The sequence below is a fragment of the Lithobates pipiens genome, unplaced genomic scaffold, assembly GCF_037356315.1.
Source record: "Lithobates pipiens isolate NorthernLeopardFrog02 unplaced genomic scaffold, aLitPip1_a1.2 Scaffold_25, whole genome shotgun sequence".
Taxonomy (NCBI): domain Eukaryota; kingdom Metazoa; phylum Chordata; class Amphibia; order Anura; family Ranidae; genus Lithobates; species Lithobates pipiens.
Genome location: NW_027507787.1, coordinates 129,241,152 through 129,268,026, shown reverse-complemented (window position 1 = coordinate 129,268,026; position 26,875 = coordinate 129,241,152). Strand labels below are relative to the sequence as shown.

The 26,875-nt window shown below is 42.7% G+C and overlaps 1 protein-coding gene across 2 annotated transcripts in view; it reads left to right on the top strand.

Moving 5' to 3' along the window:
- Window positions 1-26,875, top strand: part of LOC143930510 (synaptotagmin-15-like) — a 218,436-nt gene that overhangs the window by 87,495 nt on the left and 104,066 nt on the right. For both annotated transcript variants that reach the window (XM_077454866.1, XM_077454865.1), the window contains exon 3: window positions 20,654-20,796. In XM_077454866.1, coding sequence (XP_077310992.1) covers window positions 20,654-20,796 — 143 coding nt within the window. The remainder of the gene's footprint in view (window positions 1-20,653; window positions 20,797-26,875) is intronic.

Genomic DNA, 26,875 nt, shown 5'->3' with positions numbered 1-26,875 from the left:
GTGACCGGCCATGAGTGACACTTGTCCGGTCATGGGTGCCACATGACCGGCAACGAGTGCCATGTGACCTGCCACAGGTGTCACTTGACCGGCCACGGGTGCCACGTGACCGGCCACGAGTGCCACGTGACCGGCCACGGGTGCCACGTGACCGGCCACGAGTGCCACGTGACTGGCCATGAGTGCCACATGACCTGCCACGAGTGCCACGTGACCAAGTTGTGGACTGCCCACTTGCCACATCTCCTACCAAAAGTTATGGGGTTCCTAACACCAAGTGACCCAGAGATACGTATCTCAGGGGCCACTTACAGCTAAAGCGTGGCCCCCGAGATATGTGGCCCCAAATTCGGGTTGCAAAATGTTATTCTCTGATATGGACAATATGTCAAGCACTTTTCTGTAGCAGAGAATGACATTTTGTTACCCCGAATTTGGGGCCACATATCTCAGGGTCACTTGGTGCTAGAAACCACAAATTTGGTGATTTGGTGAAATCATTATATACTAAATTCGAATTTCGGAAGATGGTGGTTTTATAATATATATATATATTTCTTTCCGACATTAGAATTTGGTATAGAATGAATTTGAATTTGAATAGAAAAGATATTAATAGAATATAAAAGAATAGACTAGAAAAACAATAGAACAGAACAGAATAAAATATAATATATAATATATTCTATTCTATTGTTTTCTAGTCAATTTTCTATTTTATTATAATCTTTTCTATCCAAATTTAAAATTAATTAATTTAAAAAATGTAATTCATTCTATTTGAAATTCGAATTTCAGAAGATGGTTGTATATTCTTTCTATTTTATTCTATGGCTGACACAACACAGGTGCATCTTGGACCTGAAGTCCTCAACATGGTAGTGGTGCAAAAAAAGTAATTCTCAAATAAGATAAATTAAGTACATTTTTTATTTAAAGTCATTTTTGAATTGTCAGGCTGTATAATTCTATTCTTATATGTGAAAAATTTGACAGACAGATTTACCAGGAACATAGCTGAATTTGTTTGAAATATTATCCAATTTGGTTGAAATATTTTCTCTTTCAATAGTTTTTATTGAATTTTAATCTTTGACAAATACATCATGTATCATCAAAATTAGGTATAAAGCAAATACATGAAATAAAAGAAAGAAAATAGAATTTGAGCAGGATTCATTAATCAAAGAAAAACAAGTTATACAAGGTATCTTTTACTCCTATACCTGAGACTATTGTAGGGCATGAAAGACTTGGAATGTAAAGATGTATTTCTTTTAGGTGTACAACCTCTAAGTAAAAATTTTTATTAATGGTCTAGAACCAAAGAGAAAAAGCAATAAGCTACCTAAATCGTAATAAGATTATACGTGGTCTCTTGAGGCCAGAAAAGAAAGGCTACAAACATTGTATAAGAAGAGAAGCTAAGCTCTATCCTGAGCAATGATAACCTATTAGGAACGAAAAGCTGTATATGGGAAAGAAATTTCCATTAAAACTTCTTTATGGCAATTGGCATAAGAATAGGTAGAGAAGACCTTCAACAAATAGCTATAGTCAAGTCTGCTCTCCTTATTTTTGGTATCTATCACTACGAGGCTTCGTAATATACAAATCTGAAATTTATATTAATGATAAAAAAAAAAAAAACTAAGGCCTAAGTGGGAGGATAGAAAGTTTTATTTGTAAACATGGCGGCATCTCCTACGGAAACCCCCGAGATCACCACTCCACCCCAATGGGCTTGGTTGAAATATTTTCAAATCCCATTGATATAGTTTCTAATGCAGTTGAAATCATTTCAAATCCCGTTGATATAGTTTCTAATGCAGTTGAAATCATTTCAAATCCGGTTGAAATAGTTTCAAATGCGACCGATTTTTCAAATTCGGTCGAAAACGAAACGAAATCCGAAAACTAATTTAATGAATATAACTAAACAAAATTACTTAAATTATTTCACTGTGGAAAAAAAAAATATAAAAAGCCAGCAGTTACAAATACTGCAGCTGCTGACTTTTAATAAATGGACACTCACCTGTCCCATGGTCCAGCGATGCCGGCAGCCGAGGCCGATCGAACGCTCGGCTCTCGGCTGCTGCCGCCACCATTCTAGGTGAGGGAATCAGGAAGTGAAGCGCTGTGGCTTCACTTCCCGGTTCACTACTGCGCATGCGCGAGTCGCGCAGCGTAATAGGAATTGTCCGCGCTGTCTCTGGGACCCGTGTGTGTCCCAGCAGACAGCGCGCAGGGACAGGAAGAGGCATAGACACCCGTGGGAGTCTATGCCTGGAAGTCGGAGTAAATACCTGTCTTTGACAGGTATCTGCACCCCCTCCCCCCTGAAAGGTGCCAATTGTGACACCGGAGGGGGGGAGGGTTCCGATGAGCGGAAGTTCCACTTTAGGGTGGGAACCCACTTTAATTAATTAAAACAAAACAAATGTTTGCCTTTTGCACGTCATGGATTTCATTCGCAAGGCAAGTACATATGCTGTATATCATTGTCCCTTTTTCCAAGTCACCTGCCGCAAGTGCCACGTGACCGGCCGCAAGTGCCACGTGACCTGCCACGAGTGCCATGTGACCTGCCACGAGTGCCACATGACCGGCCATGGGTGCCACGTGACCAGCCACGTGACTTGCCACGGATGCCATGTGACCTGCCAAAGGTGCCACGTGACCTGCTACGGGTGCCACGTTACCAGCCACGGGTGCTACATTACTGGCCACGGGTGCCACGTGACCTGCCAGGGGTGCCACATGACTTGCCAGGGGTGCCACGTGACCTGCCATGGGTGCCACGTGACCTGCCAGGGTGCCACGTGACCTGCCAGGGTGCCACGTGACCGGTCACGGGTGCCACATTACCGGTCACGGGTGCCACGTGACCTGCCAAGGGTGCCACATGACTTGCCAGGGGTGCCACGTGACCTGCCACGGGTGCCACATGACCTGCTAGGGGGGCCACGTGACCTGCCACGTTACCGGCCACGGGGCCACGTGACCTGTCAGGGGTGCCATGTGACTTGCCACGAGTGCCACATGACCTGCCTCGTGGCAGGTCACATAGCACATGTGACCAAACATGGGTGCCACAGGACCAAACACGGGTGCCACGTGACCTGCCAGGGGTGCCACATGACTTGTCACGAGTTTCACGTGAACAGCCACGAGTGCTATGTGTACCACGTGACCTGCCACAAGTGCCACATGACCTGCCACATGACCAAGTTATGGATTGGCCACTTGCCATGTCACCTGCCACAAGTTGGGGTTCTTAGCACCAAGTGCCCAATAGATATAGGCAATATGTCAAGTACTTTTCTGCAGCAAAGAATTACATTTTGCGACCCGAATTTGGGGCCACATATCTCGGGGTCACTTATAGCTAGAAACCCCAAATTTGGTATGCAAACACAATAGTACTAGCACTACAACATATCCAAATTTGGAGTTTCTAGCAGTAAGTGACCCCGAGATACATGGCCCTAAAGTCGGGTCACAAAATATTTTCGAATGCGGTTGAAATCATTTCGAATCATGTTGAAATCATTTCGAATGCGGTTGAAATAATTTCGAATCCGGTAGAAATATTTTCAAATTTGGTTGAAATATTTTCGAATGTGGCCGATTTTTTTTTTAGAAAACTAAACGAAATCCGAAAACTAATTTAAGGAAGTTAACGAATATAACTAAACAAAATTAATGAATTAACGAATTAAAACAAAATAAAACGAAACAATTTTTTCCTTTTGCACATGTCTAGTGCAGACTTTGTCACAGCAGAATGGTCATAGCCAGTACCCAACAGCCCCCAGGCTGTAAACCCATATTAAATTAAAATGGTAGGTACAACGCAAAAGGTAGGAGGCATCACAAGGTAGGGCTAATCGGCTCCTAGATAACAACACAGCTAGGGATGAGCCGAACACCCCCCGGTTCGGTTCGCACCAGAACTTTCGAACGGACCCCAAATTCGTACGAACTTTAGAACCCCATTGAAGTCTATGGGACTCGAACGTTCGAAATTAAAAGTGCTAATTTTAACGGCTAATATGCAAGATGCTGTCCTAAAAAGGGTTTGGGGACCTGGCTCCTGCCCCAGGGGACATGGGTCAATGCCAAAAATGTTTTTAAAAATGGCCGTTTTGGCGGGAGCACTGATTTTAATGACGATTAAATTGAAAAAAAAAGTGAAATATTCCTTTAAATATCGTGCCTGGGGGTGTCTGTAGTATGCCTGTGAAGTGCCACATGTTTCCCGTGTTTAGAACAGTCCCTGCACAAAATGACATTTAACGGAAATAACGTCATTTAAAACTGCTTGCGGTTTTAATGTTATATCTGGTTCCTGCAATATGGTTGAAAATCATTGAGAAAAATGGCATGGGTAGCCCTCCCTGCCCATTACCAGCCCCTTTGGGTCTTGTACGCATATTAAGGGGAACCCTGTACCCATATTAAAAAAAGGAAATACGTGTGGCCCCCAGGCCCTATATACTCAGAACAGCAGTATACAGGCGGTGCAAACAAGACAGGGACTGTGTAGGTTTGTTGTGTTAAGTTGAATCTGTTTGTAATTTTGAACTGGTACATTTTTAAAGTGTAGCTCCAGTCAAAAAAACTGTTTTTAAGCTTTTTGGAAAACATAGGGAAGGGTTATCACCCCTGTATAATTTGTTTTGCCTTCCGTCTTTTTTCATCTCGCTTGCTGTTGTCTCCTTCCGTTTGCAAGTAGGAGATGTTTGTAAGTTGGATGTTTGAAAGTAGGGGCCTGCTCTATATGCTCTGCAGAAATGGCGGAACAAGGTGTTGGTTTTGCCACAACATTGTAAGCCCTCAAAGTGACTCTTGGTGGGCGCTGTGAACGATTTTATCAAGAATTGTAATTACATGTCATTGTTGAACAGTGGTAGAAAAACTGACCTTTGGTGGTTGTGGTGCTGGTGCCACAACACTATAAGTCCTCACAGTTACTCTGGGTGGGCACAGGAACGGGCCCTCCTGTGAAATATTATATCAAGAATTGTAATTACATGTCCCTGTTAAACAGGGGCAGAAAAATTGGGCCTTAGACACTGGTGCTGGTGCCACTGCAACCTCTCCCATATACTCTAGTTTTATTGCAGGAATTAGCCCTGCTGCAAAGCATTGCATCAAAAATTGTAATTAAACGCCCCTGTTAAACAGGGGCAGAAAAATTGGGCCTTAGGCACTGGTGCTGGTGCCACGACACTGCAACCTCTCCCATATACTCTAGTTGTAGTGCAGGAATTAGCCCTGCTGCAAAGCATTGCATCAAAAATTGTAATTAAACGCCCCTGTTAAACAGGGGCAGAAAAATTGGGCCTTAGGCACTGGTGCTGGTGCCACAACACTGCAACCTCTCCCATATACTCTAGTTTTAGTGCAGGAATTAGCCCTGCTGCAAAGCATTGCATCAGAAATTTGTAATTAAACGCCCCTGTTAAACAGGGGCAGAAAAATTGGGCCTTAGGCACTGGTGCTGGTGCCACTGCAACCTCTCCCATATACTCTAGTTTTATTGCAGGAATTAGCCCTGCTGCAAAGCATTGCATCAAAAATTGTAATTAAACGCCCCTGTTAAACAGGGGCAGAAAAATTGGGCCTTAGGCACTGGTGCTGGTGCCACGACACTGCAACCTCTCCCATATACTCTAGTTGTAGTGCAGGAATTAGCCCTGCTGCAAAGCATTGCATCAAAAATTGTAATTAAACGCCCCTGTTAAACAGGGGCAGAAAAATTGGGCCTTAGGCACTGGTGCTGGTGCCACAACACTGCAACCTCTCCCATATACTCTAGTTTTAGTGCAGGAATTAGCCCTGCTGCAAAGCATTGCATCAGAAATTTGTAATTAAACGCCCCTGTTAAACAGGGGCAGAAAAATTGGGCCTTAGGCACTGGTGCTGGTGCCACGACACTGCAACCTCTCCCATATACTCTAGTTGTAGTGCAGGAATTAACCCTGCTGCAAAGCATTGCATCAAAAATTGTAATTAAACGCCCCTGTTAAACAGGGGCAGACAAATTGGGCTGATGGCATCACCCAGAACCAGAAATGTTCTTCCAACATATCAGCGGAGGAGGAAGAAGATAGACAATCAACATAACAGGACAGTCACTCAGCATCAGCATAGGCAGTCTTGAAGGGATGTGATATTTCAAAACAAATTATTCGGTTACATCAGCTTCAGGTGCTTGGTAGCTGTGGGTGATCCAAGACTGATTCATCTTGATGAAGGTCAGTCGATCAACTGATTCGGTGGACAGGCGCACCCTGTGATCGGTAACAAAGCCACCAGCAGCACTGAAGGTGCGTTCCGAAAGAACACTGGATGCAGGACAAGCCAGTAGCTCAATTGCATACTGTGCAAGCTCTGGCCAGTGATCCATCCTCAAGACCCAGTAAGCCAGAGAATTTTCGGTGGGAAAGGTGTCCAAGTCTGACCTTGCCCCTAGGTATTCCTGCACTATGTAAATCAGACGCTGGCGATGGTTGCTGGAACCGATCATACCTTGGGGCTGCGGACTAAAAAATTGTCTGAGAGGAGAGTGGCCAGCCAGTAAAGTCCTGGATGGCAAAAAATACAAGGCTGAGGGATCATCATCAGCATTCAGAATTTACAAAGAATGCAACAAGATATGTAAGGGTGCAATTAGGGCGGTTAAGATAGAAAACGAAAGATACATAGCGGAGAAGAGTAAAAAAATCTCAAGAAATTCTTTAAGTATATAAACAGTAAAAAAGGGAGGACAGACCATATTGACCCTATAAAGAATGAGGAGGGACATCTGGTTACAAAGGATGGTCAGATGGTGAAGGTATTGAATTTATTCTTCTCCTCAGTCTTCACGAGGGAATCAGGGGGCTTTAGTAGCCAAAACTGCACTGTTTGTCCTCATGAAACATCACAGGAAGAACCCTCATGGCTAACAGAGGACAGAATTTGAAATAGACTTGGGAAACTTAACATTAATAAATCACTGAGACCAGATGGCTTGCACCCCAAGTAATTGCCAGACCATTGTTCCTAATTTTTACTGACAGTCTACTGACTGGAATGGTACCAGCTGATTGGAGAAAAGCCAATGTGGCACCAATATTTTAAAAAGGGCCAAAATACATCCCTGGGAATTACAGACCAGTTAGCCTAACATTAATAGTATAAAAACTCTTAGCCCTTGTACACACGGTCGGAGATTCCGACGGAATGTTTCTGATCGGAGCGTTTTGTGTGGTCTGCATCGGACTGGATACTCCGACGGACCAACTTTTCCAACTTGCCGGTAAAACTTTCCGACAAACTGCTCCAATCGGACATACTCCGATCATGTGTAGCCTACTCCGACGGACAAGGTGCCACGCATGCTCACAATCAAATTCGGACATGGAAGCGCTCGCTCAGGTAAAACTACTGCTCGTAATCGATATAGCACATTCGTCACGCTGCAATGGTAAAAATTCTTTCATGAAGCGCATTCTCTTGTTCTTTACAATGCTGCAAGAATGAACTTCTTTTGATGTTCATAGTCATACACACTTCTCCCGAACGTATTTCTTCAGTCTTTTTTACTCAGTTCAGCAATACAATATTTTAAATCGGCACATTATTTTTTTATTTTTTTGGGGGAATTTTGTGTTTGTTTTTTTTTCATAAACATCTCCTTTTTTGACAGTTTGCTCATCTTTGCATTTTTTGGGGTGTGTTTTGTATGTCAACTTACCACAACAACATTATTATCTTTTTTGTATTTTCTTTTTTAATCTACAGGACGTTGTTTAGTGTTGGTGCTCCTTGTTATTCATTTCACTTTGTATTTTTGAAATGTACCTGCCTGCTCACAAATAAACTGGCCTTTTGGAAGTAAAACACATACGCAAGTATTTCTTCAAACAAAAAAAAACTTTATTTAGGTGTCAGTAACAGATAAAGAGGGAGGCAGCGATGGAGAAACTGGGGAGACTAGCGAAGCCTTTGGCCCCCAGGGCACACATCAACTATTTAATCACAAAACTTGGTGGCCTGAGGAATACATGTCTGAGGGAGAGAAGTCTGGCCCTGAAGTCCAAGAAACCCGGAACAGCAGCAGATGACATCTATGTTCCCAGGCTGTGGTACTACAAGAGGCTGGCTGCACCTTCTGTCAGACCAGACTGAACCCAGGTCATCACACTCTGGTCTTCCTTCCACGCTTCCTTCCAGGCTGTGGCTGTAGTGCTGGAGCTGTGGCAGAAAGAGGAGGAGGAGGGGCATGGGCCAAATCACACAAGTGTGTTGTTTGTGTGATTTGGTCCAACAGACCCTTGTTGAGGGTGTGTATAATTATCTCCTCACACAAGAGCTTTTGCCCCTCCTCCATTTTCTCCAGTTTGCATGCAGCCAAGGCGGCAAAGGCCTCTTGATAGGTGGGGGTGGCTTGGAGGGCCGCTGAAGCCTCCCCAATCAGCCTCAGAGCCGGCTCCTCCACATTCCCCCCCTTTCTTGCCCTTTTGCGTGGAAGGCGGAGGGGAGGGACCTGGCATTCTGTCAGGCTCCTCCGCCCACCCACCGCCTGGCTGCTGCTTACCCCCGCATCCTCCTGGCTGCCACTTTCCACAGCCACCTCCTGGCTGCTGCATTCCACACCCTCCTCCTGGCTGATATCTTCCTGTGTATGAAAAAGGGACATAGATTTAGTTTTTGGGTCATTAAACACACACAATTTTCACATCAAGACTGTTGCAAATTGTTAAGCAATAGAAAAGACTATCATTCTGAGCCCAGCATTTTTATTTCTTGTCCCAATGGCCACTACTGTCTATTGATATGTGAAACACTTTCAAAAATCAGCAATTAGTGAGCAAAAATCACGTTAACATCATTCATTTTTACTCCCAAAATATGTACAACAATACTATACCTGGCTCAAGCTGGGCTCTCCCAGTTCTTCCTGAGTGGAAGGTCCAGGTTGGGCGTCGGAAGACTCAGCGGGTGTGGAATGTAGCATAGGACGCATGGAAGGAAGTGTAGAGAGGGATTCTCTGACCTCAGCCTGGTCTGACAGAAACTGCATCCTGTTATAATACCACAGCCTGGGGACATAAATGTCATCTGCTGAAGCTCCAGATTGCATGGACTGCAGCACCTTCTTCCTCTCCTTCAGATATGTACTCCTCAGGCCACCGATTTTCACTTTTAAATAGTGGATGTCTGCCCTGGGGACCACCGGCTTCACAAACTCAACCAGTTTCTCCATTGCTGCCTGCCTCTTTAATCTGTTACTATAATGAGGATGCGTCGCTTGCCACAGGCAGGGCAGCTCCCTGTATTTATAGATGAACAGAGGGAGGAAACTGTGATGATTGAAACCGTCCATAATCTCTGCAAGACACAACACAAGACAAACCCTAATGTCAGGCTAAACTCCACTAATGAAGGGCTCAATCTAGAAGCAGCATAGGCTAGTGATGTACCAAGTTAAAAATGTTACCTTCGTTTGCACGATCGTCGCATCAGCTTCTCCCTCTGTTCACAGATCATACGTACGACACACGCGTGTTGCGTTTTATATACAGTGCCCATGCGTGAAACTCCACCCGCCCCTGATATTATTTCTAGGCTATTCCCCGCCCCTTCGCTTTCGGCACAGTGGGGAGAGCACATGGCGGAGAGAACGCAGGTGCGCAATCAGAGTTCCACTAACGAGAAGGAGGGCGAGGAAAGCCCGGAGCCTGAAACGTCACGATCCTGGAAGAGAAGATTTAAGGCCTCAAATATGTCTTTTGGAGAGATGTTGGAGATGGTCGACATATTGAAGAGGACCGACTATGATGGGAAGTATGGACCTTACCCAAACCCAAATATCAGAAAGGCTAAGATCATGACTAAAGTTGCGAAGAGTCTTCTTAAGAATTTTGGGGTACGGCGATCCAAGGATCTACTGAGAAAACGCTGGTCAGACCTGAAACTGAGGGAGCACGATCAGTACAGAAGGATCAAGCGTGTTCTTCAAAAAAGTAAGTAGTTGTCGTGTGTTCATATGATTATTCTTGCTTGCATACTGCTCCATGTGCTTTGATTTCATGTTGTACAGTTTAAAATGGCCACTTCCAAGTTCATGGTTTCATTCGTTCGTAAGAAATATCATTCTGCAGGTAAGTATTCCAGCTTAACAAAGTGTCCACAATAATGTTCTCACCTTTGAACTCGGCCAAAAAACACAATTGTACAACACTTCCAAGCAATGTTTCATATTCTGATTTCTGCCCTCTGTGTGCTAATTATTCCTTTTTTACATTCTCATAGGGGAGAGAAGACTCGGGAAGTCTGAGGACACCAGGGACCGCACCCCTCCCAAAGAAGGCAAAATTCCAACACAAGAAACAGAGGAGCAGGAGGAGGAGGAAGGAGAGATCGTTGAAGTTGGACAAATTGTCACCCCAACAGGTGAGTGTCGGAGACCACAGCTTCCGGTAAGCTCATCAATGTATGTCGGCATATTTATAATACACGGTGTGTTGTTTTTGCTTTGTTTTGTAGGTGATGTGGAAGAAGAATCACATTTTACCAGTGAAAGTGCCCAGATCCTGATTGGGGAGATAATGGGGTGCAATCAGGATTTAGAAAATATACAGCAAAACATCAATGATGTTAAAAATAAAATGAAGAACATCATTGATTTTTTGGGGAGAGTGTGAAACACCCCAAACTAGCTAGGGTTTTATTTTTCTGCTTTTAAACAACAACTTTTGTCTTTTAAAAAAATCCAAATTTGGAAGATGCACACAGTGTGTCAACATGCGCTATCTCCCATCATGGGGGATCAATGTACGTGTTTTGTGAAAAGTGGCTGAGATGAAGGGGTTGCAGCCCCAAAACATGTACATTGATCCCCCATGATGGGAGATAGCACATGTTGACACACTGTGTGCATCTTCTAAATTTGGATTTTCCAGGGGTGACACCCCATGTGATGAAGACAATATCAGCCCAGTTTGTACATACTCATGTCTGATATTGTCTTCACTTTTCAAAGTTGAACTTTCCTGTGTTCTGTATGTTACACTTTGATACATTCCTGTTTACACAAAAAAAACAAGTTACCCAAAAATTACCTTAAATAATGTTTTTGATACACCCAATATGTTGGTTTGTTGTAAAACCCTTTTCTAAACGCACATGTGAATGTGCTTTTATTAAAAAGTGTAATTATCAACAATGTGTGGCTTCCTTTTTCAATGCGCAAAAGCAGTATTTGGAGTAAAATTGTTGTTTTCGGTGACAATGGGTGTTATTTACTAATGGCAACTCCACTTTGCACTCCAAGTGCAGTTTCAGGTGCACTTTTGCAGTGCACTTGTAGTGCATAGTGGATGTGCCTTTAGTAAATAACACCCACAGTGATCTGTTAATTTTCACAATCATGCCATTTTCCTGAGCCCACATATTTCTGTCATGGTGCTGAAAATGAGCAAGATTTTGGTCAGTAATGCACTGCATACATTAGTTAACAAAAACAAGGTGTGTGTGTAGCAGACCCACAACATAATAAGATTAACTGAAGAAGAGACTGCCCCCTCATCTCGCTCAGAACTTGGGTTTGCCCTGTTGTAGAAAAAGGCACAACAACAAAAAACATGCATTTACCTAGGAGACACCTAAAACCAAGCCAAGCAGTAAATGAAAACAAAGATTATTGGAGTTTCAAAGGAAAATGTATTAAAAAAATTCCGCTCAGACATTGTCTGGCATATCAATGGCCCCCCTAACCACAAAGTACTCCATGTGTTGGGTTCGAACCTCATGGCGCTTTGGGGGGGCAAGCCAGGATGAGCAGCTTCAAGGCCTGTGAGGTTCTCATGTTCAAGCAAGTCTGCATCTTGGACAACTGAGACCGCATAGTTTGCAGAATGTCTTTTTAAGAAATTGTGCAGAACACAGCAGGCCAGCACAATGTGATTTATTTTGTATTCCGCCACGTGGATAGGCATTAAAAAAAGGCGGAACCGGCTGGCCAGTATTCCAAAAGTGTTCTCCACTACTCTTCTGGCCCTGGCCAGGCGGAAATTAAAAATCCTCTGATCCGGGATGAGGGTCCTCATCGGGAAAGGCTGCATCAGATGGTTTGCCAGGGCAAATGCCTCATCCGCGATGAAGACGAATGGGAGTCCTTCCTGATTCACTTCTGGGGGTGGCAAGCCCAGACTGCCACTCTGGAGACGCCAGTAGAACTCCATCCGTGCGAACACTCCACCATCCGACATCCGGCCATTTTGCCCCACGTCCACATACAAGAAGTCATAGGTCGCATACACCACCGCCAACATCACGATACTATTAAACCCCTTGTAGTTAAAATAGTACGACCCCGAGTTGGGTGGTGGGAAGATGCGGATGTGTTTCCCATCAATTGCACCTCCACAATCGGGAAAGTCCCAACGACTGGCAAAGTGGGAGGCCACAGTCTGCCATTCCTGTGGTGTTGAAGGAAACTGTGGAGTGAAACAAGACAAAAAATTTGTAATCTTGCAAATCAACATTGCAAGCAGATTAGACACCAACATTTTTGCCAAGATCAGTATAACATTTTGGGAACTGAGTATTTAAAGCCTAAATTATAAGGTCCCCTTATCAGAGTCATCTGCTATTACATATCAAGATAATAATAGGAGAAAAAACAAAAAAAATTATAGCATTTGAAAGTATTGAGGCAGGCCTTTGCACTACATGCTTTGGTGAACTCGTCCATAAATTTGACCATCAAAAAGGTAGGTATAGTGTGTATTGGGTTTGGTAAAGTCAGCAGATAGAGGATTGCTAGCAGCTGACCTAGTAGTTGGGGGGAGGGGGGTTCCTAATGAGTTTGGCATAACCAAAAAAAAAGTCACTCTGCATGAATTGAAGCACACACATAACATTTGTAGACATTTTAAGGGATGTTTAGGGGAAAACAATACTATGGAGCTGACATTGGTAAGTGACTAGACTATAGTTTTATGGGCCAAGAAGAGCATGATGGGGAAGTTAGTGAGGCAAATATGCATGAGGACAAAGGGGCAGAGCTTATGAATTAGAGCATATTGCAATGATGGTAATTAGGGAATGAGGAAAGAAATGCAAGACATTAGCAATCATTAAATACATGGAATGTGATGTTAAAGGATAAAACTTACCTTCATATAGTCCTTCTGCAGGACATGAATGATGGCAGAACAGGTCTCTGGAATAATGATCCCCAGAGCATGGGGGGAGATGCCTGTAGAGAACTTGAGGTCCTGAAGGCTTCTCCCTGTCGCTAAGTAGCGCAACGTGGCAATGAGCCTCTGCTCCGGAGTGATGGCTTGCCACATGCAGGTATCCTGCCTGCTGATATAAGGGTACAGCAAAGCCAGCAGACGGTGAAAAACGGGGTCTGTCATCCAGAGATAATTCCTGAAATCATCAGGATTATTCTCCCGGATCTCATGGAGCAAAGGCATGTGCGAGAATTGGTCATGCTGGCGCAACCAATTCTTGGTCCACAAGCGCCTCCCCTCCCTGTTCATGGACCGGGTTTGTGTGAAAGTAAGAACCCCAACACGAAGCCCCTGCACAGCACAAACTCTACGACGAGTACGTAGACGAAACATGGTTTAAAAACGGTCGGCTGGTCAGAACGGACAACAGAAAGCACCGATAAACAGCAATGCCTGAAAGAACGATCTGAATAGCAGAAGCAAGCAGACAATAAGCAATGCAAATCAAAGCGTACTATACCAAGATATAGTCCACAATGAGAAACGAATGCTTACTGACTACACGCACTGATTATCAGATACGCAAAGACAAGCAGAAACTGAAGAGCAGTAGCGAACTGAATCACAAATCTGAAAAGCGCAAATCGTCTCTCACCAAACTTCTACTAATACGCGATAGACACGAGATCAGCAGAAGGAGCCCAAAGGGTGCCAGGCGTGGTGCTGAACTTCCTTTTTCTAGTGCCACCGTACGCGGCTTACATCACCGCATTCTTGGCAACCGGAATTTCCGACAACTTGGTCCGACCGTGTGTATGCAACATCACTTCTGGACCTCTTCCGGAATTAATCCGTCGGGAATACTCAGAATGGTCAGGGGTGGGAAGTGGGGTTCTCCAGGGTTCTGTACTGGGACCAATCCTGTTTAAATATGCATAATAATGCATAAATGACCTGGAGTGTGAGGTAAACAGTTTGATCTCTCTATTTGCGGAAGACACTAAGCTAAGAAGTGCAAGATTATCGGAACAAATGAATGGGGTGGGCAATTACGTGGCAAATGAGGTCTAATGTAGAAAAATTTAAAATAATGCATTTGGGTGGCAAAAATATGAACGCAATCTACTCACTAGGGGGTGAACTTCTGGTGGAATCTAGGATGGAAAAGGATCTGGGGGTCCTAGTAGATGATAGGCTCAGCAATGGCATATAATGCCAAGCTGCTGCTGACAAAGTAAACAGAATATTGGCATGCTTTAAAAAGGGGATTAACACAAGAGATAAAGCGATAATTCTCCCACAAGACTTTGGTCTGGCCTTACCTGGAGTATGCTGTCCAGTTCTGTGTACCAGTACTCAGGAAGGATGTACTAGAAATGGAGCAAGTAGAAAGAAGGGCAACAATGCTAATAAAGGATCTGGAGGATATTAGTTATGAAGAAAGATTGCAAGCACTGAACTTATTCCCTCTGGAGAAAAGACGCTTGAGAGGGGATATGATTTCAATTCACAAATGCCATACTGGTGACCCCACAATAGTGATAAAACTTTTTCGCAGAAGGGAGTTTAACAAGACTCGTGGCCAATCATTAAAATTAGAAGAAAAGAGGTTTAACCTTAAACTGCATAGAGGGTTCTGTAAGAGTGGCAAAGATGTGGAATTCCCTTCCACGGGTGGTGGTTTCAGCGGGGGGCATAAATAGTTAAAAAAACTATTAGATAAGCACCTGAACGTCCGCAACATACAGGGATATACAATGTAATACTGACATATAATCACACACACATAGGTTGGACTTGATGGACTTGTGTCTTTTTTCAATCTCACCTATTATATAACTATCAAAAAATATAAAGGAACACAAAAATAGTTTCTTTTGTATGGCATATGAATGTCCACAAAATTTCCAGTATACAGAAAAAAAATCCACATTATTTCACTCCTTAATTTAATTTCCTAAACTTTTAAAAATACCTCCAAGGATTTGATTTTGTTGTCATCCATGTAAACAGAAGATTCTCCACCCCAAAAACTTGCCTCTTTGTAAGGACAGAACTTGACATCCACAGACAAACTGGAACTGATGCATTGGGCTAGGCTTGGGTCTTTGAGCTGGCACCTCAGGTCTCTTTCTTGAGGTGTTCACTGGAAGTCTTCCTTGGGTTTGCATCATGGCCCCCCTCAAGGGGTCATTCCCAGGAACATTTTTCCAGCAGGAGTCTCCCTTTACTCATCTCAGGACCTCCTGTGGCATTAGAACAACAAAGATGAACAACAAAGATTTTGCTGTAAAAGATGTAGTAATTTCTTCAAATTGCTAGCATCTGCATAAGGGCATGAATAGGGGGTTAGTTTCTTCACGTTCATGGGGCTGGCTAGGTGGATACTGGCTGGGGCGGATACTCTCCATCCAACATGAATAACCACAGAACCACCTACCTAACCTAATAATTAGGGCCTTCTTTAACAATTGGAGGTGTCAAAAAGATTTTTTCATTAATTCAAACATACTGTAAATCCATTAGGCGATTGAGCATGCAGAAATAAAATGTTTCTTAGCAACAGTTTTCATTATATAGATTCAATATACAGTATCTCACAAAAGTGAGTACATCCCTCACATTTTTTGTAAATATTTTATTATATCTTTTCATGTGACAACACTGAAGAAATTACACTTTGCTACAATGTAAAGTAGTGCGTGTACAGCTTGTATAACAGTGTAAATTTGCTGTCCTTTCAAAATAACTCACACAGCCATTAATGTCTAAACCACTGGCCACAAAAGTGAGTACACCATTAACTGAAAATGACCAAATTGGGCCCAGTTAGCCATGTTCCCCTTCTCTGTGTCATGTGACTCGTTAGTTTTACAAGGCTCAGGCGTGAATGGGGAGCAGGTGTTTAAAGTTTGGTGTTATCACTCTCACTCTCTCTCATACTGGTCACTGGAAGTTCATGGCACCTCATGGCAAAGAACACCCTGAGGATCTGAAAAAAAAATTGTTGTTCTACATAAAGATGGCCTAGGCTATAAGAAGATTGCCAAGACCTTGAAACTGAGTTGCAGCACGGTGGCCAAGACCATACAGTGATTTAACAGAACAGGTTCCACTCAGAACAGGCCTCGCCATGATTAACCAAAGAAGTTGAGTACACTTGCTTAGCGTCATATCCAGAGGTTGACTTTGGGAAATAGACATATGAGTGCTGCCAACATTGCTGCAGAGGTTAAATGGGTTGGGGTTCAGCCTGGCAATGCTCAGACCATATGCTGCACACTACATCAAACTGTATGCATAACTGTCATCCCAGAAGGAAGCCTCTTCTAGAGATGATGCACAAGAAAGCCCGCCAACAGTTTGCTGAAGAAAAGCAGACTAAGGACATGGATTACTGGAACCATGTCCTGTGATCTCATGAGACCACGATGAACTTATTTGGTGTCAAGCGTATGTTACAGCAACCGGGTTAGGAGTACAAAGACAAGTGTGTCTTGCCTACAGTCAAGCATAGTGGTGGGAGTGTCATGGTCTGGGGCTGCATGAGTGCTGCCGGCACTGGGGAGCTACAGTTCATTGAGGTAACCATGAATGCCAACATGTACTGTGAGATACTAAAGCAGAGCATGATCCCCTCCCTTTGGAGACTGGGTCACAGGGCAGTATTTCAACATAATGACCCCCAAACACACCTCCAAGATGACTATTGCCTTACTATAGAAGCTGAGGGTAAAGGTGATAGACTGGCCAAGCATGTCTCCAGACTATAACCCTATTGAGCATCTGTGGGATATCCTCATATGGAAGGTGGAGGAGTGCAAGGTCTCTAACCAGCTCCATAATGTCATCATGGAGGAGTGGAAAAGGACTCCAGTGGCACTGCTGGAAAATAATGGTGGCCACGCAAAATATTGACACTTTGGGCCCAATATGGACATTTTAACTTAGGGGTGTACTCACTTTTGTCACCAGCGGTTTAGATATTAATGGCTGTGTGAGTTATTTTGAGGGGACAGCAAATTTACACTGTTATACAAGCTGTACACTCACTACATTGTAGCAAAGTGTATTTTTTCAGTGTTGTCACATGAAAAGATATAATATAATATTTACAAAAATGTGAGGCGTGTACTCTTTTGTGAGATACTGTATATTCAAATGAACATTTTTCAAATACAGTATTACAGCAGGATTCAATAAAACAAACACCTTTAGTTTCTTTTAACCTCTGGAACTTAAGTGCAAAACATTATTTAAAGTCAGACTTAAACTGAAATAATCAAAATATCCCAGCTATAAGTTAAAACTAAATTTTTCAGTACAGTACAGTAGAGCAATCTACTTTATGCTCCTCTTTTCCGATATTCACACCTTCTGTATATATATTTCAAAATGTTCTCACTGTCTCCCTTTGGTTTGAGACTGGCTGAAACTGACTTCCTAATTTCACAAGACATGTGAATCAAAAATACACATTTAACATATAAACCTCTTATTAAAGAGGAAATAAAGGCAAAAAAAAAAAAAAAAACACCCTGTAAGGCAAAGGCATAATGAGCTAATATGCATAGCATACTAGCTCATTATGAATAACTTACCTGAGAACGAAGCCCCCAAAGCTGTCCTCCGTCTTCCTCTTTGCCGCTGCCATGTATCCTAGAGCGACTTCTGGGTCTCGCGGCTCCGGTGCTGTGATTCGCCGGAGCCGCGATGATGTCACTCTCGTGCATACGCGCGGGAGCCGACACTCGCGGCATATCTCCGCGATCTGCGGCTTGCCCAGTACGCCTGGGCGCCGCTGTCTATATTTAATAGCTTGTCACCCAATTTGGCTGTTTATTGAATGCCTTGAAGAAAAATAAAAAAGAATATCCATGCTAAAAGGAAACTAATATTCCTAGCAGGTCCTTATTCCTAGACACTGGCTTTCTTGTGCATCAGAGGCTTCCTTCTGGGATGACAGTTACGCATACAGTTTGATGTAGTGTGCAGCATATGGTCTGAGCACTGCCAGGCTGAACCCCAACCCATTTAACCTCTGCAGCAATGTTGGCAGCAGTCATATGTCTATTTCCCAAAGTCAACCTCTGGATATGACGCTAAGCAAGTGTACTCAACTTCTTTGGTTAATCATGACGAGGCCTGTTCTGAGTGGAACCTGTTCTGTTAAATCACTGTATGGTCTTGGCCACCGTGCTGCAACTCAGTTTCAAGGTCTTGGCAATCTTCTTATAGCCTAGGCCATCTTTATGTAGAACAACAATTTTTTTTTCAGATCCTCAGGGTGTTCTTTGCCATGAGGTGCCATGAACTTCCAGTGACCAGTATGAGAGAGAGTGAGAGTGATAACACCAAACTTTAAACACCTGCTCCCCATTCACGCCTGAGCCTTGTAAAACTAACGAGTCACATGACACAGGGAAGGGGAACATGGCTAACTGGGCCCAATTTGGTCATTTTCAGTTAATGGTGTACTCACTTTTGTGGCCAGTGGTTTAGACATTAATAGCTGTGTGAGTTATTTTGAAAGGATAGCAAATTTACACTGTTATACAAGCTGTACACGCACTACTTTACATTGTAGCAAAGTGTAATTTCTTCAGTGTTGTCACATGAAAAGATATAATAAAATATTTACAAAAAATGTGAGGGATGTACTCACGTTTGTGAGATACTGTATATTGAATCTATATAATGAAAACTGTTGCTAAGAAACATTTTATTTCTGCATGCTCAATCGCCTAATGGATTTACAGTATGTTTGAATTAATGAAAGAATCTTTTTGACACCTCCAATTGTTAAAGAAGGCCTTAATTATTAGGTTAGGTAGGTGGTTCTGTGGTTATTCATGTTGGATGGAGAGTATCCGCCCCAGCCAGTATCCACCTAGCCAGCCCCATGAACGTGAAGTTGAGCTGCACATAGCAGATGGGGGAGTTGGCTACCAATGGGAGATGTCCCTAGGAAGTGCTTTTGTTTTGTTCCTACTCCTGGAGATAGCACTATAACCCTACGGTCAAGAATCAAATACTAGGACATTTTTAGTTTGCCTATAATAAGACATTAAAATGATACTAAAGCTCAGATCCTCCTATTTTTCTGGCCCCCCATCGGCAACTTCTGGCCCCTGCTTCCTGCCGAGTGCCCCCACAACAAGCAGTTTGCTAAAGGGGCACCCAAGCAGCTGCTCTGTGTGTCCATTCAGACACAAAGCTGTGGCCCGGCCCCTTGCCCTTCTCTCCTCATTGACTCACTGCCTTTGATTGAACAGAAGGGGGAGCCAATGGCACCCCACTGCTGTCTCTGCCAATGATGAGAGAGAGTCCGGGACAGCATAGCCTCTTGTGCAACACCTCTGGATCGAAATGGGGCAATGGTAAGTATTAGGAGGGACTAGGGGGGCTGCTGCACACAGATTTTTTTTTATCTTAATGCATAGAATGCTTTCAAATAAAAAAACTACTGCACACACACACCTTAAATGCAGGTTTATTCCAGGCAGCCATATGATGAGTGGGCTTCTCTCTAGAGCTGGTGCATCTCAGCGATGTATAGAATGGTGCTCCATAGTATTTTCGGTTTATTAGTGTAACAAAAGTTTCATAGTTTCATAGTTAGTTAGGTTGAATAAAGACACCAGTCCATCCAGTTCAACCTGAGTGAGTGTCTACGATTGTCCCTATCACTGTACATAGCACACTCATGTCAGTCCCCACAATCCATTCATATACTAGGGCCAATTTTAGACAGATGCCAATTAACCTACCTGCATGTCTTTGGATTGTGGGAGGAAACCAGAGTACCCAGAGGAAACCCACGCAGGCACAGGGAAAGCATGCAAACTCCAGCAGATAGTGTCGTGGTTGGGATTTGAACCAGCGATGCTTCTTACTGCTAGGTGAGAGTGCTAACCACTACACCACTGTGCCGCCCGTTAAATCTTCCAATCCAAGTTAAATCCTCTGCGATTCAATTTTTTTGACAATGAAACATAAAAACTGCAAAAAGGGTTGAGTACTTTTTATAGTCACTGTAGGTACTAACACTGCTTTCAATTTGCAAACGGCACAGGTTTTTTGCTGTTACACCCATGTTGGTGTCCAGTTGACCTGGCTCACGCTTAGTCACTTTTAGTTAATTGTGGATTACTGACAGATTACTTTGTTAAGAACCATCATTTGGCTATACATCACAAGAAATAGTTATATTTAAAAGAAATTAAGTTATTTGAGTTATTTCTCTGTCTTTCTTGAAGACAGAATCTTTAATGTAAGTCTACAGTTTATAACCTATGTTTTGTAGCCAAACATTATCAAAATACAGTCTTTGGCATAAACAAATAGCAGTCATATGTACGAATCTGACAGGAAAATGGTGTAGCCTTTTTCTTTTTTTTTTTTACTTTCAGAGCAAAAAGCATACCCTTTATTGTTCCACCAAAGTTTCATGGAAGAGACTGGGTTGGCATACAGAATGGAGAACGTATACAAGAAGATAGTGAGCCATATACTGCTCCAGATTTTCTTCCAAGATCATCCTTCTGCTCTATGGGTAAAATATTCTCTATTAAATCTCTGTTGAGGTAGTACTTGTATTAACATAATGATGTGTAATCAGGTGTAGCAATTAAGGATTAATTATGGTTTAAATGGAAATCATATTTCTGATTGTGTTAAGTGGCTGAAAAGGTCATTATTCCCCATCTCTGTAAATGAGCAGCTTTACTATTAGCAGTGTTTTAGATTTATTTTTCTGGTGTACAATACAATCTATTACTGCAGCATGATAATTCAGATACTTTGGCTGTAGGTACAAGGTTCAGGTGTGCTACTACCATGGGTTTGGCATGTGTGTTCAAGGTTCACAGACCCGCAAAAATAATGTGGGAATTCTCCATAGTAACCATAATGCACTAAATGGCCTTTGAACTTAGCTCAACTAGTTAGGAAGGGTTAAAACAGTGATTTTCTATGAAAATGGAAGGCCTACTCTATTGAAAGCCCCTAACCCCCCCCCAAAGTCAAACTGAATACAAATGTTTAATGTATATTTGACGGAACCATCCAGCACCAAGCTTGGGTGCTTCTGTCAAGAGATAGCTTAATCCAGTCTGGACCCATGAACCAGGTATTGTAGCTGAGCATCCAAGACTATACGGCACTAGCTTAGATGCAAACTGGAACGTTTTTTATTAAAACCCTACACAGAATTTATATACCACACAATATCAGGTGAGCCTGACCATATGATCGTATACAATACAAATGGTAAACAGGAATATAATTACATAGCTAAGGAACAGCCAACATACACATAATGCTAATCCATAGCTAGCAACAAATAGTTGAAAATGATCTAATTGACAGTGTTCTAATTAATCTGTAAGCTAATCAACATAAACACATAACATCCCCCCTAAGTTCGATAACAAGTTAAAGTGGACAAAATATTAATCACCTTTCCATGAGATGATCATACAGAAGCAATAAGTGACTCAATTAACAATGGGAATGCACACCTAAAAGGCACACAACGGGACAAAGACACACACATAACAAACAGTGATCCCACCCCACCTCAGACTGTTCGGCAAAAGTCTACAACTGTCTGTATGAGACAAACTCATACATTGTTCCAGCAGTCTGAAAAGGTGGAATTTATATTCATATTTTTCTTGAGGGATATTGTTGATAAATATTTCTGTCCCAAGTGAAGGAGCCTCTCCAACCCAATCTACAGGAGGGCCACCATATTTCCTCTGACCAAGATTATTATTACACCTTTCCATTCACTCCAGAAGGGAAGCTTTATTGTCCATATTCAGAGAAGTAATCCAAGCCTCGCTCTTATGCCGCATACACATGGTCGGATTTTCCAACGGGAAATATTCAATGTGAGCTTGTTGTCGGAAAGTACGACTGTGTGTATGCTCCTTCGGAAATTTGCTGTCAGATTTTCGACCCACAAATGTTTGATAGCAGGTTCTCAAATTTTCCACCAACAAAATTTTGTTGTTCGGAAAGGCCGATCGTGTGTACACAAGTCCGCACACAAAAGTTCATGCATGCTCGGAATCAAGTATGAGCCGGAAGCGCTCAGTCTTGTAAAACCAGTGTTCGTAATGGAGATGGAGAGCACATTCATCATGCAGCAAATGTTGAAATCTCTCAATGCAGCGCATTCTCTTTTTCTTTATGAGAAGAAGAGTTCTGACAAGCTGATGTTTTATTATTTCTCGTGAGCTCATCAATAATCTTTGTTGTTTTTTTTTCTCGTGATCTTCAGTATATTATTTTTTTTTCTATTGAACTCCATATTTTTTTTTTCTCGTGATCTCCAGAATATTTTTTTTTCTTGTGATCTCCAGAATATTTTTTATCGTTTTGTGTGTCAAGTTACCACCATTATTATCTTGTATTTTTTTAACCTTAAAGAGATACAACTATGCTGGTGTCCCTTGTTAATTTGACAATGTATTTGGGAAATGTACCTGCCTACTCACAAACAAACTGTCCTTTTTGAAGTAAAACACAGCCAAGTATTTGTCAAAACCAAAATTAGAAATATAATAGGGGTCATAACAAAAAAAAGAGGAAGGCAACCCTGGAGAAGCAGTTGGAATTGGTAAAGCCTTTATACCCCAGGACAGACATCAATTATTTGACTGTCAAAAGTCATTTAATAGGGAGCACAGTACGGTCGAGGACTCAGAGAGATTGGGAGCAGCAGCAGATGACATATATGTCCCAAGGCTGTGGTCTCACAACAGACTGCGTTTTTTCTGCCAGACCACACCAAACCCAGGCCATCACTCTCAACACTTCCTTCCACGCTTCCTTCCATGCTGCTGTGGTGGGTTGGGTGGCTGTGGTGTTGGTGGTGTTGCTGGAGGTAGTGAAGGAGTATGGTCAAACTCACATACGTGGATTTTATTTGTGAGTTGGCCCCTTGTCCCCTTGTTTAGGGCCTGAAGAATGATCTTCTCACAGATGAGGCGTTTGCGCCCTCCTCCATGTGTTCCAGTTTACTCGCTGTCAAACAGCCAAACATCTCAGGGCCACTAGGGGTCGTTGTAAGTACCGCAGTAGCCTGGCTAATTAAAGCAGTCGCTGACTTCTCCAGGTGCCTCACCTTCCTGGTCCTTTTGATTGGAAGGCAGAGGGGAGGAACCTAGGATTCAGTCAGACTGCTTTCCATGGCCTCCTCCTGGCTGACACTTTCCTGTGTATGAAAATGGTACATAATTTTAGTTTTTTGATCATCAATCACACAGAATTTTGAGCTCATGACTATTGCAAATTGAATGTTAACAAATAGAAAAGACTATCATTCTGACCCCAACATTTTTCATTCTTGACCCATTCATTTTTGCCCACTACTGTCTATTGATATGTAAACCACTTTATTAAATCAGAAATTAGTGATCAATAACATCTAGTTAACATCATTTAATTTTTGTCAAAAAATATGTTGAACAATGCTATACCTGGCTCAAGCTGGGCTCCTCCACATCTTCTTCCTGAGTGAAAGGCCCAGGTTGGACTTCAGGAGCCTCCGCTGATGTTGAAGGAAGTGTGGATAGCGATGGCCTGGGTTCACTTTGGTCTGACAAAAAACACAGTCTGTCATAGTACCACAGCCTGGGTACATTTATGAGCATATCATCAGCTGCTGCTCCGGATCTCATGGAATCCTGGACCTTCTTTCGCTCCCTATTATATGTGCTCCACAGGCTACCAATTTTGGCCTTCAAATAGATGTCTGCTGTGGGATACACCGGCTTCACCCATTACAACATTTTCTCCAGCGCTGCTTTCCTCTTTAGCTTGTTAGGAGTATTCTCTGCATGTCACTTGCCAGAGACATGGCAGCTCCCTGTACACATCCAGGAATTTGGGCAGGAAGTCCGGGTCAGTGAATTTATCCACCATTTTAGCTGCAACACACAACACAAATCAAACCCTAATGTCAGGCTAAACTCTCCTAATCTTCTCCCAATATAGGCCTCAATCTCTAAAGCAGTATAGGCCACTAACCACTGATGCCCCAAGTTAAAATTGTACCTTCGTTTACACAATCGGCTCTTACGATCCTTTCGTCCTCCACTCACAGATCATACGTACGACACCCGTGTGTTATGCTTTATATACACTGTGCATGCGTGAAACTCTGCCTCTGTCCTTCTTTCTAGTGTATTTCCCGCCTCTTCTCTTTTGGGGCAGTGGGAGAGCATATGGCAGAGACACAGCAGGTGCATGCAGAGGGCAGCAATGACGAAAGCCCAGAGCAAAGCAGTTCAACATCCAGGAGAAGATATCAGGCCTCAAATATGTCCTTTGTAGAGATGGTGGAGATGGTGGACATCTTGAAGAGGGCAGACATCTTGAAGAGAGAAGCATGGACCTTACCCAAACCCAAATGTGAGAAAGGTCAAGATCAGGACTAAAGTTGTGACAAGTCTGCACAGGAATTTTGGGGTACAACGATTCATGGAGCAATTGAGGAAACGCTGTTCAGATCTGAAATTAAGGGAGCATGATTAGTATAGAAAGATCAGGAAAGTGCTTAAAAAAAGTAAGTATTTGTCGTGTGTTCCTATTATTATTATTACTTTAGTGCTGCTCCATGTGCTTTTCTTTACTGTTGTACAGTTTAAAATGGCAAGTTTGAGGTTCGTGGGCACAGTAATCATTTGTAGTAAACATAATTCGACCACTAATACAATGTTTTTGGCAGATGCAGGTTAACTACATTTGTTCATGCATATTTTTATTAAAAGAAGTTTAGTACATTGTTGTCTAGATGTGTTTGTAACTATAATGAAATGCAAACTCAATTCAGTGTAAGGAGAAGACACTCAGTGGCTGTTTACACATCTGGACTCAGGAGCACTAGTGCGGGACACCAGAACAACCTTTTTATGGTGTCCCACGCAGGTGCTCCAGTGGATACTAGGGGTCTCTCCATGTGTGAAACTTGCACAAAACAGGTAAGTATTCCAGCTTTTGAAAGGGAAAAAATCATGTCTTCAGCTAAGAACTCTGCCAAAACAGACAATTGGAGGGCACTTCCAAGCAATGTTTCATATTTCTATTTCTCGCCTCAAATATCTGTCTGCTAAGTATACCTTTTTTGTATTCACATGGGGGAGAAAAGAATCTGGACATATGAGGACACCACAATCCCCACACCTAATGAAGAGGGGGAACAACTCAGCACAGAATCTAAGGATGTGGATTCCGAGGTTCAGGAAGTGGTTGAAATGGTGACCACAACAGGTCAGTCTCTGAGACCACAGCTTCAGGTAATAGATGTATGCCTGCATATTTATAATACATGGTGTGTGTTTTTTTATTTTTAGGTGATGTGGATGTTGTGGAAGAAGAATCTCACTTCAACAGTGCAAGTGCACAAGTCCTCATCAGCAAAATAATGGTGTGCAATCGGGATTTAGAGAAGCTCAAGGAAAACATCAATGATGTTGTAAAAAGACTGACCAACATCATTGATGTTTTAGCCAAAATCTAAAAACAAAAAAAGTTGTCGTTATTGTGTATCTTTTTATAAAAATGTGAAAGTAATTGCAAAGCCAAATTTTGAAGATGCACACAGTGGGGGTTATTTACTAAAGGAAAATCCACTTTGCAATGAAAGTGCACTTGGAAGTAAAGTCGCTGTAGATCCAAGGGGGACATGCAAGGAAGATAAAAAACAGTAGCTTGCACATGATTGGATGATAAAATCAGCAGAGCTTCCACTCATTTCAGATCTACCCCTTAAATTTAGAGTGACTGCACTTCCAAGTGCACTTGCAGTGCAAAGTGGACTTGCCTTTCGTAAATAACCCCCAGTGTGTCAACATGTGCTATCTGCCATCATGGGATATCAATGTACGCATTTTGTGGGTGCAACTCCTTCCTCGCAACTAAAGTAGATGAGAAGAATGATTTGCACCCCTGAAACACTTCCATTGATCCCCCCATGATGGGATCTAGCACATGTTGACACTGCGGCTTATTTCAAAAAAGCCAAACCACTTTGCACTACAAGTGCAATGCAAGTGCACTAGTAGGGAAAAGTGGATTGTCCTTTCTGAAATAAGGCCCAGTGTGTCAACATGTGCTAGCTCACATCATGGGGGATCAATGGGCATGTTTTGGGGTGCAACCTCTTCCTCTCATCTACTTTAGTTGTGAAGAAGGGGTTGCACTCCCAAAACGCCTACATTGATATCCCATGATGCCAGATAGCACATGTTGACACACTGTGTGTTTTGTGGATTTATCAAAATAGATGTAGGGAAAAGACACACATTTTAAACATAATCCACATTTTGACTCCCAATTTGTGTGCATCTTCAACATTTGGCTTTTACAGGCGTGAGATCACCCCATCTGATGAAGGCAAGAGCAACACAGTTTTGACATACTAATGTCTAATATGGCCTTCACTTTATTAAAGTTGAACATTGTAAGTTCCTGAGTTGGGGATGTGGATGTTATGTTTTTAACCTGTTCCCGCCAGGCGTATGCAGATGTGCGTACTTGGCTTTCGGGGGTCACACCAGAATGATGCCCGCAGCTGCAGACATATCATGCCGGTACCGTTGTTTAGAGCGGGCGATCGGCTT